Below are 16,426 nucleotides of genomic sequence, written 5' to 3'. Positions count from 1 at the left end.
AAAATAATGGAAGAAATAAGGAAGACAAGTTTAGTTAGTTGAATCGGGCAGAAAAGAGACTGCTGCAGGCTAACACTGTGCAAAAACTAGAGATTACAACTAACACATTGTCATGATTTCTGTTATTTTTTGAATGGAAAGAATAAATGAGGTTGGTATCACTGTTGGAAGATGATATTTCCATTATGGTTGGAGACTGAGCTGAGTTTTTATCAACTGTGTATAATAAGAGAGGTAAGGGGGCAGGGATAGCATTAATTGATCTATGTATCCATGCTATTCTTAGTTTTTCTTCTAATCTGTGTCTCAATAATGCATATGACATAAAACCCCACATGGGAAATAGCATCAAAAGATGATAAGAAGAAAAAATAATGGTAATACAATCTCACCAAATGAGAAAAAATATTGACAGTTGCACTAAAATGAAAGACATCCATTCATACAATATAATAGTCAACCACTTAAGTTTAATAAATCATCTTTTATTTCTGTTTACAGTAATGTTCTCTGCAGCATTTTCTCCAGGGAAACATTGACGTCTTTATTCCTCAGGTTGTAGATCAGGGTGTTAAGAATTGGCACAACAGTAGTGTAACACACAGAGGACTAGATACTTTCCATTACTCCTCGGAGCTGACAGATGATAGCTACTGGTATATGAATACTGCAGACCCTAAAAGACCACATCCACCACCATGTGAGAGCCATAAATGCTAAAGACTTTGGAATTTCCTTCAGTGGAGCAAATATAGAAGATGCTGGCAATAATAAAGATGTAAGAGCTAAGGATGGTCAGGCTAGGGACTAAGATGTTAAATGCATGAACACACAGAATCAGTAACTTGTTAACATAGGTACTAGATCAAGAAGCTTAAGGAGAGGAGGAAAATCACAGAAACAATGATTGATCACATCAAATTTGCAGAATTGAACCCTAAACATGCAGCTGTATATTTGTATAAGCTGATGCACAAAACTGGGCCAATTATACAACACCTGTGAGAAAGGATGTATTTTGATAGGGATAGCATGGAATCTGAACATTGCTTTGGGCACCTGCATGACTAGAACATGCATATACCAAACTTTAGCATCACACAATATAACCACATAATGACCCTATAATGTACCCCTGAATCCAAACTAAAGATACATAAATAAAATAATAATATAACACCCAAAATCGGGGGGAAAACAGGCCTGATAGGGCATGACGACAATGTACAGCAAGGGGCTACAGATGGCAACGCAGTGGTCATACGCCATTGCAGCCAACATGTGACACTCTGCAATAGCAAAAATGAGGAAGAAGTAGAGCTGAGTCATGCATACAGGTAGGAGATGATGTTCTTCTCTGTCACAAAGTTCACCAGCATTTTGGGGGTAAAGACAGTGGAATGGCAGAGATCAATGAAGAACAGACTGTTGAGGAAATAGTACATGGGGGTATGCAGGTGAGAACTGAGCCCAATCAATGTGATCATGCCCAGGTTCCCCAGTACTGTGACCATATAGATTCCCAGGAAGGCAAGGAAGAGGGGCAGCTGGAGCTCAGGCTCTTCTGTTAGCCCAACCAGAATGAACTCAGTCACTGAAGAATAATTTACTGCTTCCATTTTTTTCTGAGTAGTTTGTAAAGGGGCAAAAAAAGACATAGTATTTAGAGACACATCTTTGTTCTCCCTCAGTTTTTAAAGGTATCCCATATAGAAAATTATTGGTTTAGATATCACTGTATTACTCTGTTTTCACACTGCTATGAATAAATACCCAAGACTGGGTAATTTGTAAAGGAAAGAGGTTTAATTAACTCACAATTTTGTATGGATAGGGAGGCCTCAGGAAACTTACAATCATGGTGGAAAGTGAAGGAGAAGCAGGTACCGTCTTCACAAGGCAGCAGGAAAAGAGGGAGGGAGAGCGAAGGAGGAACTGCCAAACACTTATAAAACCATTAGGTCTCATGAGAACTTACTCAGTATCATGAGAACAGCACGGGGGAAACTGCCCCCATAATCCAATCACCCCCCAACCTGGTCCCTCCCTTGACACATGGGGATTACAATTCTAGATGGTATTTTGGTGGGGACACAAAGCCAAACTATATCAATCACCTTGGTTTCCATATAATAATTTTAACTCTAGATAGATTTACCTAAGTGATATTTGTGTTTTTTAAATGTTCTTTACATCTTAACCTAAAACATATCAAATTATTTTATAAAAAATATTTTAGTCATAATTTTAATCATTCTAAATCATTGATGTATCTATTTTCTATTTTGAACACTTCAGTGATCCTTATAAACATCAGTTTTTCTTTTTCTTTTCTTTTCTTTTATTATTATTATACCTTAAGTTTTAGGGTACATGTGCACAATGTGCAGGTTAGTTACATATGTATACATGTGCCATGCTGGTGTGCTGGACCCATTAACTCATCATTTAGCATTAGGTATATCTCCTAAAGCTATCCCTCCCCGCTCCCCCGACCCCACGACAGTCCCCAGAGTATGATGTTCCCCTTCCTGTGTCCATGTGTTCTCATTGTTCAATTCCCACCTATGAGTGAAAACATGCGGTGTTTGGTTTTTTGTTCTTGAAATAGTTTACTGAGAATGATGATTTCCAATTTCATCCATGTCCCTACAAAGGATATGAACTCATCATTTTTTATGGCTGCATAGTATTCCATGGTGTATATGTGCCATATTTCCTTAATCCAGTCTATCATTGTTGGACATTTGGGTTGGTTCCAAGTCTTTGCTATTGTAAATAGTGCTGCAATAAACATATGTGTGCATGTGTCTTTATAGCAGCATGATTTATAGTCCTTTGGGCATAGACCCAGTAATGGGATGGCTGGGTCAAATGGTATTTCTAGTTCTAGATCCCTGAGGAATCGCCACACTGACTTCCACAAGTGTTGAACTAGTTTACAGTTCCACCAACAGTGTAAAAGTGTTCCTATTTCTCCACATCCTCTCCAGCACCTGTTGTTTCCTGACTTTTTAATGATTGCCATTCTAACTGGTGTGAGATGGTATCTCTGATGCAAAAATCCTCAATAAAATACTGGCAAACCGAATCCAGCAGCACATTAAAAAGCTTATCCACCATGATCAAGTGGGCTTCATCCCTGGGATGCAAGGCTGGTTCAATATATGCAAATCAATAAATGTAATCCAGCATATAAACAGAACTAAAGACAAAAACCACATGATTATCTCAATAGATGCAGAAAAGGCCTTTGACAAAATTCAAAAACCCTTCATGCTAAAAACTCTCAATAAATTAGGTATTGATGGGACGTGTCTCAAAATAATAAGAGCTATCTATGACAAACCCACAGCCAATATCATACAGAATGGACAAAAACTGGAAGCATTCCCTTTGAAAACTGGCACAAGACAGGGATGCCCTCTCTCACTACTCCTATTCAACATAGTGTTGGAAGTTCTGGCCAGGTCAATTAGGCAGGAGAAGGAAATAAAGGGTATTCGATTAGGAAAAGAGGAAGTCAAATTGTCCCTGTTTGCAGACGACATGATTGTACATCTAGAAAACCCCACTGTCTCAGCCCAAAATCTCCTTAAGCTGATAAGCAACTTCAGCAAAGTCTCAGGATACAAAATCAATGTACAAAAATCACAAGCATTCTTATACACCAATAACAGACAAACTGAGAGCCAAATCATGAGTGAACTCCCATTCACAATTGCTTCAAAGAGAATAAAATACCTAGGAATCCAACTTACAAGGGATGTGAAGGACCTCTTCAAGGAGAACTACAAACCACTGCTCAGTGAAATAAAAGAGGATACAAACAAATGGAAGAACATTCCATGCTCATGGGTAGGAAGAATCAATATTGTGAAAATGGCCATACTGCCCAAGGTAATTTATAGATTCAATGCCATCCCCATCAAGCTACCAATGACTTTCTTCACAGAATTAGAAAACACTACTTTAAAGTTCATATGGAACCAAAAAAGAGCCCGTATCACCAAGTTAATCCTAAGCCAAAAGGACAAAGCTGGAAGCATCACGCTACCTGACTTCAAACTATACTACAAGGCTACAGTCACCAAAACAGCATGGTACTGGTACCAAAACAGAGATATAGATCAATGGAACAGAACAGAGCCCTCAGAAATAATGCCACATATCTACAACTATCTGATCTTTGACAAACCTGACAAAAACAAGCAATGGGGAAAGGATTCCCTATGTAATAAATGGTGCTGGGAAAACTGGCTAGCCATATGTAGAAAGCTGAAACTGGATCCCTTCCTTACACCTTATACAAAAATTAATTCAAGATGGATTAAAGACTTAAACATTAGACCTAAAACCATAAAAACCCTAGAAGAAAACCTAGGCATTACCATTCAGGACATAGGCATGGGCAAGGACTTCATGTCTAAAACACCAAAAGCAATGGCAACAAAAGCCAAAATTGACAAATGGGATCTAATTAAACTAAAGAGCTTCTAGAAACTACCATCAGAGTGAACAGGCAACCTACAAAATGGGAGAAAATTTTCGCCACCTACTCATGTGACAAAGGGCTAATATCCAGAATCTACAATGAACTCAAACAAATTTACAAGAAAAAAACAAACAACCCCATCAAAAAGTGGACGAAGGACAAGAACAGACACTTCTCAAAAAGACATTTATGCAGCCAAAAAACACAGGAAAAAATGCTCACCATCACTGGCCATCAGAGAAATGCAAAACATCAGTTTTTCTAAGGTGATATTTACAGGCTTGAACTTAGAGAAGCCAGTGAAAATGATGGAAGCTGGCTGAGCAGCCACTCAGAAAGAGCAGCCCCAGATTCAATGCAGTATCCTTTATTAACTAGCAGCTAAGATCAACCGAGGTTCACAGAGACACATTACTGGAACATCTTTGGAGTTTTTTTTTGTTTTTTTTTTTGTTTTTGGCCATATTTTTATTTACTACATATACTATAAACATATACAATACATGCTACCAAAAACAATTTTTTTTTAATTTAACTGTCCAGAAAGTGTATAGTGTTATAATACAATGGCACATGTTTATATTTTATTTCAAATTGGTTTGCTTATCACCTATGTCAAACCATTAACAGTGAAATGTTACTTGTGGATAATTAAAAATTATCTATTTGCATTATTAACAATAAACAATTCCAACAAATTAATAAGAATTAACCATGTCAAATATTAGTATTCAAAAAATGGGATTTGACATGGTTAATTCTTATTAATTTGTTGGAGTTTTTAAATGATAATCAGCTAATTTGAATTTTTCCAGAAATCTTCAGATTTCACAACTGCTATTAAAATGAAACAGCACCAGAAGTACTCGGTTCAGAGCTACTAGCTGGAGTGTCCCACCGTTGGAGAGTTTGTGGCTCTTGGGTCAGATGATTTTGCTTTGCTTGAGAAAAGATGTTTACGTAGTGTTAACTAAGCAAGACTCAAAGTCTAAGTGCCTGTTTTCATATTCTGCCCCCATGATTTACTAGCTAATAAGCTTGGGCAAGTAAAATAACATCATCTAATTAGTAATATTTAGCACTCTGAAAATAACAACAGTAATAATTGTTGTAACTTACAACAATCATCAGTTAGAAATTATGGGACAATTACAAACTTGCAAATACAGAACCAAAAATCATAATGTTTAAACTCTTCCCTTCATCTTTTTTCATTCGCTACCTAGGAGGGTGTGAAAGGCAGTCATAAAATAAGGGATAATGAATTATAAATGAAGTCCCTTATTATGTCAAGCAGTAAACACATGATTTTAAAAATCACTTCATGTGTCAAAGTAAAATTCCAAATATATTATACCTGAATTTAAAAAAGGAGGATCAAAAAATCTAAAATGTTCTACTCACACCTAAACAAATAATCAAAAAAACTTGAAATCAATCTTAAAACTAAGCATAAATACTAAATTATTAAACTTGTGAGAAAAAAAAACACTGAAGAAGATCTTCATTACTGGAGTGTCTAGGATTTCTTGAGAGAATACCCTCATACAAACAAACTACCTATACAATATTGATAAATTATATTTTATCCAAATTAAAAAATACTCTTCAAAAGGCACCATTAAAAAATTAAGAGTGAGCCACAGACAATACATTTGTCCAACTGTGTACTATATCTAAAATTTGTAAATAATGTTGACCAGATAATATAATAAATTAAAAAATAAGAAAACTATCTGAACAGATATATCATAGAAAACATACAAGTAGTTTATAATCACATAAAATGACACTAAAATCATTATTTATCAGGGAATTGAAACTTAAACCCATAATAACTACCAGTACACACACACATACACTGAAATGACTAAAATATAAAAAAGAAAAAATAAAGAGAAAAACACAAACTAACAATCAAACAAAAACTTACAGTACTAATGTTTGACCAGGACATGGAGCAACTAGAGCTCTCATTCCTAGCTGGTGAGAAGGGATATAACATTGTCCAACCACTTTTGAAAACTCTGGCAACCTGAGAGAAAATTAATTCTATACATAGAATATAACCAAACAATTCTATTCCTCAATATTTATGTACATAGAAACTTTATTACTAGCATCTCCAACTGAAAACAACCCGATTATTCAATCAATGAACAGATAAATGAATTATGGTATATGCATAGAATGGAACACTACTAATCAATAACAAGGAATCAATCACAGATACATGCAATGATGTGGATTACTCTTGAAAAAGTCACGTTGAGCAAACAGAACAAGACATGAGTACACATTGTGCAATACCATTCATATAAACCTGTAGAACAGCACAATTAATCTGTGGTGCTAGAAGGTCAGAGGCTGACTCCAGAAGAATATAGGAGATTGGGAAGGGGCATGGGAACCTTTGGGATGATGAAAATGTTTCAATAATGAAGTGTTAGTTTCACCAGTGTATAGTATATGCATTGGACAAACTCATTTAGTTTGACACGTGACTTTTACACTTTAAATGGGTGCTTTCATTCTTGATGTAATCTTGATAAACTTATATCTTTATATAATCCCTATTAAATATGAAATTAATAATTAATCTTTATTTTAAAATGTATATAATACAAATCAGCAAAGATAAAGAATACCCGAGCAAGATTCATAAATGTGAATATCTACCTACCTATATATACTTATCATCTCACATCAGTCAACAACCAGATATACTTTTTGAGACCATATGAAACCTTTACAGAATTACTTATATGCCAGAGTATTTATTTTCTATATTCACAAAAAAAGATAATACATAATTTTCCATTCTTGTAATTTTTTAAAAAACTGAATTTGTAAAAGATTAGAAGATATTCTCTTCCTAAATCTGGAATAGTTGGCATAAAAATTACCTTAAATGTTTGGAAGTATTCACTAGTGAAGTGATGTAGATCTTTGACATTCTTTTTGTTTAGATTTCAAGTAACAGATTAAATTTCTTAAATAGCTATCAATTATTCAGATTTTGTCTTTCTTTTCAACTCTTTTAAACTGATACTTCAAGACATTTACCCATTTTGAAAATTACTAAATGGTTTTCATACTATTTTTTTCACTTTTTAAAATATTTGTAGGGTATGTAATATTTTCTATTTCTTTATTCCAGAAATCAGATATTTATAGTTTATTTTTCTCTTGATTATTCATGTTAGTAGTTTTATTAATAAATTTTATAAAAATTTTATGTTACGTTGATTTTATGAATTTTGTGTATATTTTAAACTATTCTTAACAATTTTATTATTTCATTTTCTTTATAGATTTTTTGGTTTGCTTTCCTGCTTTTTTCCTAAATTCTTTAAATAAAGCTTAAATGATTATCCCAATCATCCTTATTTTTTGAACATATACATATAAGGTATAGATTTCCTCAAAGGCACCTCTTTAGCTGCATCTTACATGTTTTAATGTTTTAAATTGTAACTATAATTTAGTTTAAGTATTTTTTCTTTTCAATTATTTTTGTCCTATATTTAAAATATATTTTAAATGTATTATTTTTATATTTTAATATATAAATGTTATATATTTGAATACTTAAAATATGTTATTAAGTTGTAGAAAATTAGGCTTCAAAAATATTTTAATTTTATTGTGGTCAATAAACACATATTATTTACTTTTTGAAATTTGTTGAAGTTTTATAAATCTTACAATATATGATCAATTTTTGTGAATGTTTCAAATGCATTTGAAAAAATGTTTTTTGCTCTTTCAGAGTTGTTTGGTCTATATATGTGAGTTACATGTAATTCATTATTGTGGTTTTCATATTTTACATCCATAGTGATTTTATTTTTGGTCTTCTGTTTGAAGAGTTATTGACAGGCCAAGTGTGGTGGCTCATGCCTGTAATCCCAGCACTTTGGAAATCCGAGGCGGGTGGATCGCGAGGTCAGGAGATCGAGACCATCCTGGCTAACACAGTGAAACCCCGTCTCTTAAAAATACAAAAAATTAGCCGGGCATGGTGGCGGGCACCTGTAGTTCCAGCTACTCGGGAGGCTGATGCAGGAGAATGGCGTCAACCTGGGAGGCGGAGCTTACAGTGAGCCGAGATCGTGCCTGGGTGACAGGGGGAGATTCCGTCTCAAAAAAAAAAAAACAGTTATTGACGGAGGAATATATATTAAAGTATCCCACAAATATTTGATTTGTCTATTTCTAAATATATTTCATAATTTTTACAAAATTTTGGGGCCGTATATATATATTTCTATATAGCTTTGGGTTATATAGAAATTTAGGGTTCTGAGATCTTTGTTTTAGGTAACCTTGGACTGAACCATATATCATTATGGAATGTTTCCCTAATATATAGTAATGCATCATGCTTTAAGTTTCTATGCCTATGATTAGAATATCAAAGCCATTTTTACTTGGTTAGTGCTTGCATAGCATATCACTTTCAATTCTTTTCTTTTGAACATTTCTATGTCTTTATATTAAAATATATCTTTTTAAGATGCAATAAATACAAATAAAAGATTTTTTTAAAATCACATCACTTAAAATAGCAATAATTTGGAATCAAATACCTAGAAATAAATACTCCAAATTGTATTATGTCTGTATATTGAAAACTATGTTATTAAAAAATGTAAGAAAATCTTAATAATAGGAGATATTTACCATGTTCGTGAATTAGAAGACTCAATACTATGAAGATATCAAGTCTTCCCATATTCATCTATACATTCAATGTGATCCAAATTGAAATTTTGTAGAATTTTTAGTGGATTGCCATAAATTTCACATGGAAATGCATATAGCCCAAAATATCCACAACAACCTTGAAAAACAAAGCTGTATAAATCACGCTATCATATGTTATTGGCACATTATAAGACAAGATGGTGTCTTATTGGTGTAAGGATAGATTAGTAGAGCAAAATTTAGAATTCAAAACCAGATTTATATACATATCCAGATATCTGATTTATGACAATGGTGACCCCATCATGAAGTGACTAGACCAGTGTTTCAATAAATGAAACTTGTAATAGACTATCCATCTAAATAGCCTGTGAAGGATGAGCTTTTATGCTCTATATTCCTTACTCCTTCTATCTGAACCAACTTAACATCCATATATGGAATCAGTAAATGCCTTCCTTTCTGAATTCAGTTTGTCTGAACTCAAAGGAATTTTATGTCAAAGCCAATGTTTAAGTTACTTAAGATGGATATGGCATAGGTACAGCTCATCTTCAAATTATATAGGCAAGTGGCACAGGCTCTCATAACATGTTTGTGGATAAGCTATAGTTATGTGGGCTGGTTGCTTTACAGTCAGATGTAAAAGAACATACTTGAACACAGAGGGTTAATTAACTCAAAGATTTCCAGATATGGCTGATAATCAGCATCATCTAGGGAGATAATAGTATGTACAAAAATGAATATAAAACTCTTACCATAATTATAACAAACCCCCAAAATTCCTGTGTTACCTTCCCTATGCTCTTAGTCCTATTCCCCAAAGACAGCTTTATCTCTATAGAACAGCTCCAACAAAGAGCTTCTGTTTCTAGTTCTTCTGAAGGCTACCCCCATACCTCTACATAATTTCCTCATATTGCTTTTTTTCATAATTATCAACTTTGAACATTAACTCGACCTTCTAATATATGTGGAGTTACTTTAGTTAAATCATTACCACCACCTACCCTCTCTTCCAATATTTATCTTGTATTTCATTTTCATTCCTCTTTCACTTGCTTCTGGAAATGTAAAAATATTCTCAAAACTATTTATTCATCAATTTTCAAAGTTTTCTCAACTCATCTAGAGAAATTCCCAATACAGACTTCTTAATCCAAGAACAGAACTAGTGATTAGATCATTTTAAAGATCCAAATGTTCAAAAGTCAAAATAATGTAAAGCAAGAAAACAAAGTATCAACTAATTGTGATGAATAGCTAACTGTGGGAATGACTGGATTAAGAAACCAAAGTCAAAGTAGTTGCCTGCTTCAAGTGAAGAGCTTGAGAACCTCTATCTTTTCTTCTTTTCTCTTCTAGTCTTCATTTTCTTCCTTCTATCCTTTCCTTCCTCCCTACCTTCTTTCCTTACTTTTCTTGATTCATCTCTTCCTCTGTCTTTCTTTCTTCTGTTTTTTCTTACCTTAATTGTAAAGACAATACTTGTGAATACAACTAGAAATAAGCAGTTGAGACTTCAATTCTCTGTGAAATTTTCCTTTGCTCATTTAAGCTTGCACTTGGAGATTGCTAATCCCCCATGGTAAGTATGTTGCACACCAAGTGGCCAACAAAACCTCTCATGTTACTGTAATCTGGGCCCAAAAAGACTATACCTACTGGGCAAATAGATCCAGGCCCAAAACAGTTAAAACAAATAAGTTGAAATTTAGCAGGGCAAAGATTTAAATTCTAAATTTAGTTTAAAAAAACAATTTTTTTGCATACTGTATATGTTTTGGGTGCAACCCACATGAAAAAAACAGGGCTGAGTTTTTCGTTAACTCATTAAGCCAATAAAGTAAATGGTTGGTTAATAAATTGGTTTGTTTTAGATTGCAATTATATGAATATATTATCTAGAATATGATGGGCAATAATCCATATAAAAGCCATAACAAGTCCATAACAGGAAGACTCCGTAAATAATAGGGAGTCCGTAAGTAACAGGAAGTCCATAACAGGAAGACTCAAGTCTTCCTGACATGAGTTCTATGGAACTGGAATACCGTGAGTGGAACATAGCTGTGCTAAGTTCTTGTGCCACAGAAATATTACCATTTTCTATGTGTGCAATGAAGCTGGGAGGCACTCTGTTACACTTACATTATATTTAAAGTTTTGTTTTTGTTATTAATGTCCTTTGTAAGGAGGGACATAGACAAAATGAAAGGGACACAGAAGCTGTGAATAACTTGGAAATATTCAAAGGTAATAGGATAATTAGCATGCGTCGTCTTATATCAAAAGGGAATCAAAAGGGAAGAAAACTTCTTTCACGTGCGGTGTTTGGAACATTGAAGGCTGTATCTTTTACTAGATATGAGGGAAAGGTTCTAACAATTTGAGTTCTTAAAAATGGAACTAGGTACTTTTCCTAAATCATACAATACACTCAACTATAAAACAGAGGAAAATCTACTTTTGGGGACACTAAAAAAAGGATCTTCTTCACTGTTTTTAAGATAAAGAATGAATATACCTACTACCTCTTTCTATTCTCCAGACCTAGTTCACATCTGGTTCCTTCCAGTTTCTGGAATATGCCATATTATCTTAGAAATCTGAATTTTTATTTATGCTTTCTTTCAGGTTAAATAGTCTTATTAAATCCTATCCCTCAATTGCCTGGTGAAATTTTATTTCTTCTAAGTGGCATTTAAAAATTACATCATCGGAAAAACATTTCCAATTTGTTGGGATAGATTAGACCTTCTGAATACAAGCTCAGAAAAAGCCACCTATACCACCTATAATTTATTTTTCCCTTCCTCTCCTCTCCTCTCCTCCCCTCCCCTCCCCTCCTCCCCTCCTCCCCTCCCCTCCCCTCCTCTCCCTCTCCCCCTCCCCCTCCCCCTTTCTTTCTTTCTTTCTTTCTTTCTTTCAGACATGGTCTCACTCAGTTGCCCAGGTTAGAGCAGGGCAGTGGTGTGATCATGCTTCATTGCAGCCTCGCCCTGGTTGAACCTGGCTAAATCTACCCTTCCACCTCAACTTCCTGAGTAGCTGGGACTACAGATGTGCACCACCATGTCCCGTTACTTTTTTTCTTTTCTTTTTTTTTTTTTGTAGAGATACAGTTTTGCCATGTCGCCTAGGCTACACCACCTATAATTTCTAACAGTACAACTTGAGACTGTGAGCTGTACTATAAGCCAGAAGATAGACCAACTCAAACTTATCTTCCTCTTTATCCAAAGTAAGAGTACAGTGTCTGGAACATCAAAGGCACTTTAAAATATTTTATGAATGAATGAATGTATAAAGCAGGATGTTTAACTGGATTTTTACAGCAATTACCTCCAGACCTAATAGCCTCAAATCACAAGTGTGAGCAGAACACAGTTACCTTTCCTCTGCTTGAAAACTGCAATGCCAAATTTTACTCATAACTTATTCTCTTCAATTTGGAGAAGAATTACACTAGTGTTGGTGTTGAGAGTTGTAGGTACTCAGTATTCTGCTATCTTTAATGCTGAGAGGGCAGGGCACAACCCTTTGTCTAGTCTCAGAACCACATTTGAAGCTGGTCTGCATCACAGGTCAGCCTCCACAATTGTAACTTTTCAAGTTAGGTTTCTCCAGCATCAGGGTAGCAAATATCCTCACCTTTGACAGTTATGATGGTCTGATGGATGTGCTATAAAGATATATCTTAGATTTAGATATGACAACATAGAGACAAATACTCTCAAGATTTCAATTTCTCAGAGAAACAAGTTTTTGAGAAAAGACGCAATTACGTTTGGCATTTCCTCAGTAGCATAAGTTCTTCATTCACGTCCATCTGTCTTCCATATTGACATACGTGACATTATTAGCATGCAAAACTAATTGTGTTCACTTTCCTGCTTAAAAACTTCTAGCAGTTCCCCACACTAAAATGAGGAGTGATGTCTTATAATGATCAGGGTTGGTTCATGAACTGTTTCTGCCTACTCTTCTATCCTTGTAGCATGATTGTATTACCCTGAATATGACATCCCTTCTGGGGCTGCACAAGCTTCTGCCATTTCCTTAATGAGACTGCCACCTTTTAATTAGTCTGTATTTTCTATATGAGCTCAAGCCCCAGTGATTCAAAGGTCTATGCAACAGCACGCTTTTTGTTGGTCCCCATTTCACTTATTTGCATATATGACAATGTGTTGGACAGAGCACTGGACTCAGAATCATGCCTAAGACAAGAGTTGTAATTGTGGCCAACTTCCCTTACATTATATAAATGGTGAAAATTGAGGGAAATAATGTGAGAGGAACTCTGAGAATGAATGTCTGATTGCAATGAATAACGGAATACAAGGGAGATAAAAATATATAGGTTTGTCCTATACTTAGAAACTATATAGTGAACATTGAAACTTCTTATATCAGCTGAATAATGCAAAACAGCATCCAAAGACTATTGACCTGCCAACAATGAGTAGGAAAGATTGAACTGGGGAGAGAGACAAGGCAATTATTTAGAGTATCATGGAAATTCACACTTACAAGATGTTAAATTCTGAGAAGCAGAAAGATAATAACCTGGGGGCCAAGAAGACTTTTTAAAAGAAAATTGATATAAAATGACAATGGTTTGTAAATTATAAGGCAAAAGAGTATGAACCACATGGAAACAATGCAACTTAGAAGAATTTACGGCTGTCATGAGTTGCCTCATAAACAGCCAAAGCATTACTGACATAAAGATGAAGCAATATTGTGTGGGTTGTTTTTATACAAAATTGTTGCTATCAAGTATAATAATATTATAAATATCTATAGTGTATGTCTATAATAAAACTATAATAATTTTCTGGTTTTGATCTATTTTTCATTGATCAATACAAATTTGGAAGACTTTGATTATGTTTATTATAGCAAATGAAACAAAAGTAAATTATCCTGGAGCTATCCAGAGGACAGCGATGCAGTCATGTTGGGAACTGGGGAAGCTTGATGTTTGGAAGGGATTTCTCAGGAGTCCTTACACCTATCCACAAGTAGCTGGACCAAGTATCACTTTGAATAGTATTCACAAGTCCTTAAGCCAAACTTTCTACTCTCAATGACTTCTTAGGTTTGGGGCTCTGAGCATTCACTCAAAAAATAAGCCTTATTTACTTATTGGGAAATAATACTACAGCTTCCCCTGAAGGAATACTGTAAATATTAAATAAAATTATCCACTTAAATGTTAGGACACAGTGCTTGCTATTTCATCACATATGAATGATATATGCCACTACTAGCATCTTCATTATCATCTTATTGTGATTATCATTGTTGTGCGCATTGTTATTTTTATTAATGAAATAATAAAAATATGGCTTCTTTAAACCTCAAGAGTTTTGATTTTATTTTTAGTATTTCTCCACACATACTCATTGGAATATAAGTTCAATGGAAGTAGACTGAAGGAATATTTTGGAGGTGTGTTACATAAAAGAGCATCACTATATTTTCAAAAATTTGAACAATAAATCTAACATATTACATATCTAATCAAACTGAAGGCCTGTTTTGATATGACAACTTGGCAATAATTGGATTCATGAACATGCTTTGCTGTCCAGATTTTTCTTCAGGGCAAATTTGACGTCCTTATTTCTTAGGCTATAAATTAGGGGGTTCAGCATGGGCACAACAGTAGTGTAAAACACAGAGGACACTTTCCCCTGGTCCATGGAGCTGACAGATGATGGCTGCAGGTACATGAATGCTGCAGATCCAAAGAAAACAGCAACAGCCAAGATGTGAGAGCTGCAAGTGCTGAAGGCTTTGGACCTGCCCTCAGTGGAGCTAATGCGGAGGATGCTGGCAATTATAAAGATGTAAGAAGCAAGGATGGTTAAGGCAGGCATCAGGATGTTAAATGCACTCAAGACCAGAACCAGCAATTCATTGATGTAGGTGCTGGAGCAGGAGAGCCCCAAGAGAGGGAAGAGATCACAAAAATAATGGTTAATCACATTAGTCTTGCACAAAAAGAGTCTCAACATAAAGCCGGTGTGAATTGTAGATCCAAGGATGCCTAAAATGTAAACTCCCACTGTGAGCCAGAAGCAGTGGTGATAGGACATGATGACATTGTACAGCAAGGGGCTGCAGATGGCAACATAGCAGTCATATGCCATTACAGCCAACATGTGACACTCTGCAATAGCAAAAATGAGGAAGAAGTAAAGCTGAGTCATGCATTCAGGGTAGGAGATGATGTTCTTCTCTGTCACAAAGTTCACCAGCATTTTGGGGGTAATGATAGTGGAATGGCAGAGATCAATGAAGGACAGACCACTGAGGAAATAGTACATGGGGGTATGCAGGTAAGAACTGAGCCCAATCAGTGTGATCATGCTCAAGTTACCCACCACGGTGACCACATAGATTCCTAAGAACAGGAGGAAGAGGCGCAGCTGGAGCTCTGGCTGTTCTGAGAGCCCAGCCAGAATGAACTCAGTCACTGAGGAATGGTTTCCTGCTGACATTTTCCTTTGGTCAGTTTCTACGGAGGAAAGAAAAACCATGGTGTTTGTAGGGATTGAGTTGCTATTCTACTTTTGGAGGAGGGTATCCCATGCTGAGGATTCATGATTTAGATGACCTTTGGTTTGTATACAATAATTTAACTCTGGGCAAATTAGCTAAGTAATATTTTTATTAATTAAATATTTTATAGCTTAATATCAAATAGTTGTTTTTTATATAAAATATTTCAGCCATAATTATTATCATTTAAGTATTTTAATTGCTACTCTCTGGGTTGAACATTCCAAAGATTTCAAGTCAACTTTTCTGAGTTGTTTTTCACACACTTAAAAACTTACAAGGGCTAATGAAAATGATGGAAGCTGGCTGAGCTGCCACTGGGAGAGAGCAGACCTGCATTCAGTACGGTGTCCTTTATTAACGAGCAGAGAAGTTCTGCCAAGGGTAACAGAGGTGCATTATGGCTACATCTTTGGAGGATTTTAATGATAATCACGCAATTTAGGTTTCTATTAAAAATTATCAGATTTTCAATATTATTATTAAAATGAAATGGCACCAACAAGATTCATGATACAGATCTACCAGTGGAATTGTCCCACTGCAGCAGTGTTATGGCTCTTGGACCAAATATTACACCTCTGCCTTTGTTGGAGGAAAACAGTGGGAGTAGCGGCTAAATAAAAAATCCTTAATATCAAA

The 16,426-nt window shown here is 35.0% G+C and overlaps 1 protein-coding gene and 1 pseudogene across 1 annotated transcript; both read right to left on the bottom strand.

Moving 5' to 3' along the window:
• Positions 1-495: 495 nt before the first annotated feature.
• Positions 496-1,682, bottom strand: LOC100975557 (olfactory receptor 8G1-like; annotated as a pseudogene).
• A 13,105-nt stretch (positions 1,683-14,787) lies between these two features.
• On the bottom strand, positions 14,788-15,795 carry LOC100975903 (putative olfactory receptor 8G2). Its single transcript, XM_008973537.4, has one exon. It carries the CDS (start codon positions 15,760-15,762, stop codon positions 14,788-14,790), a length of 975 nt encoding a protein of 324 aa, XP_008971785.4. The 5' UTR covers positions 15,763-15,795.
• Positions 15,796-16,426: the final 631 nt, after the last annotated feature.

The sequence above is a fragment of the Pan paniscus genome, chromosome 9 (genome assembly GCF_029289425.2).
Source record: "Pan paniscus chromosome 9, NHGRI_mPanPan1-v2.0_pri, whole genome shotgun sequence".
Lineage (NCBI taxonomy): Eukaryota > Metazoa > Chordata > Mammalia > Primates > Hominidae > Pan > Pan paniscus.
Note: the sequence above shows the minus strand (reverse complement) of the source record. Positions and strands in the feature narration are given on the sequence as shown.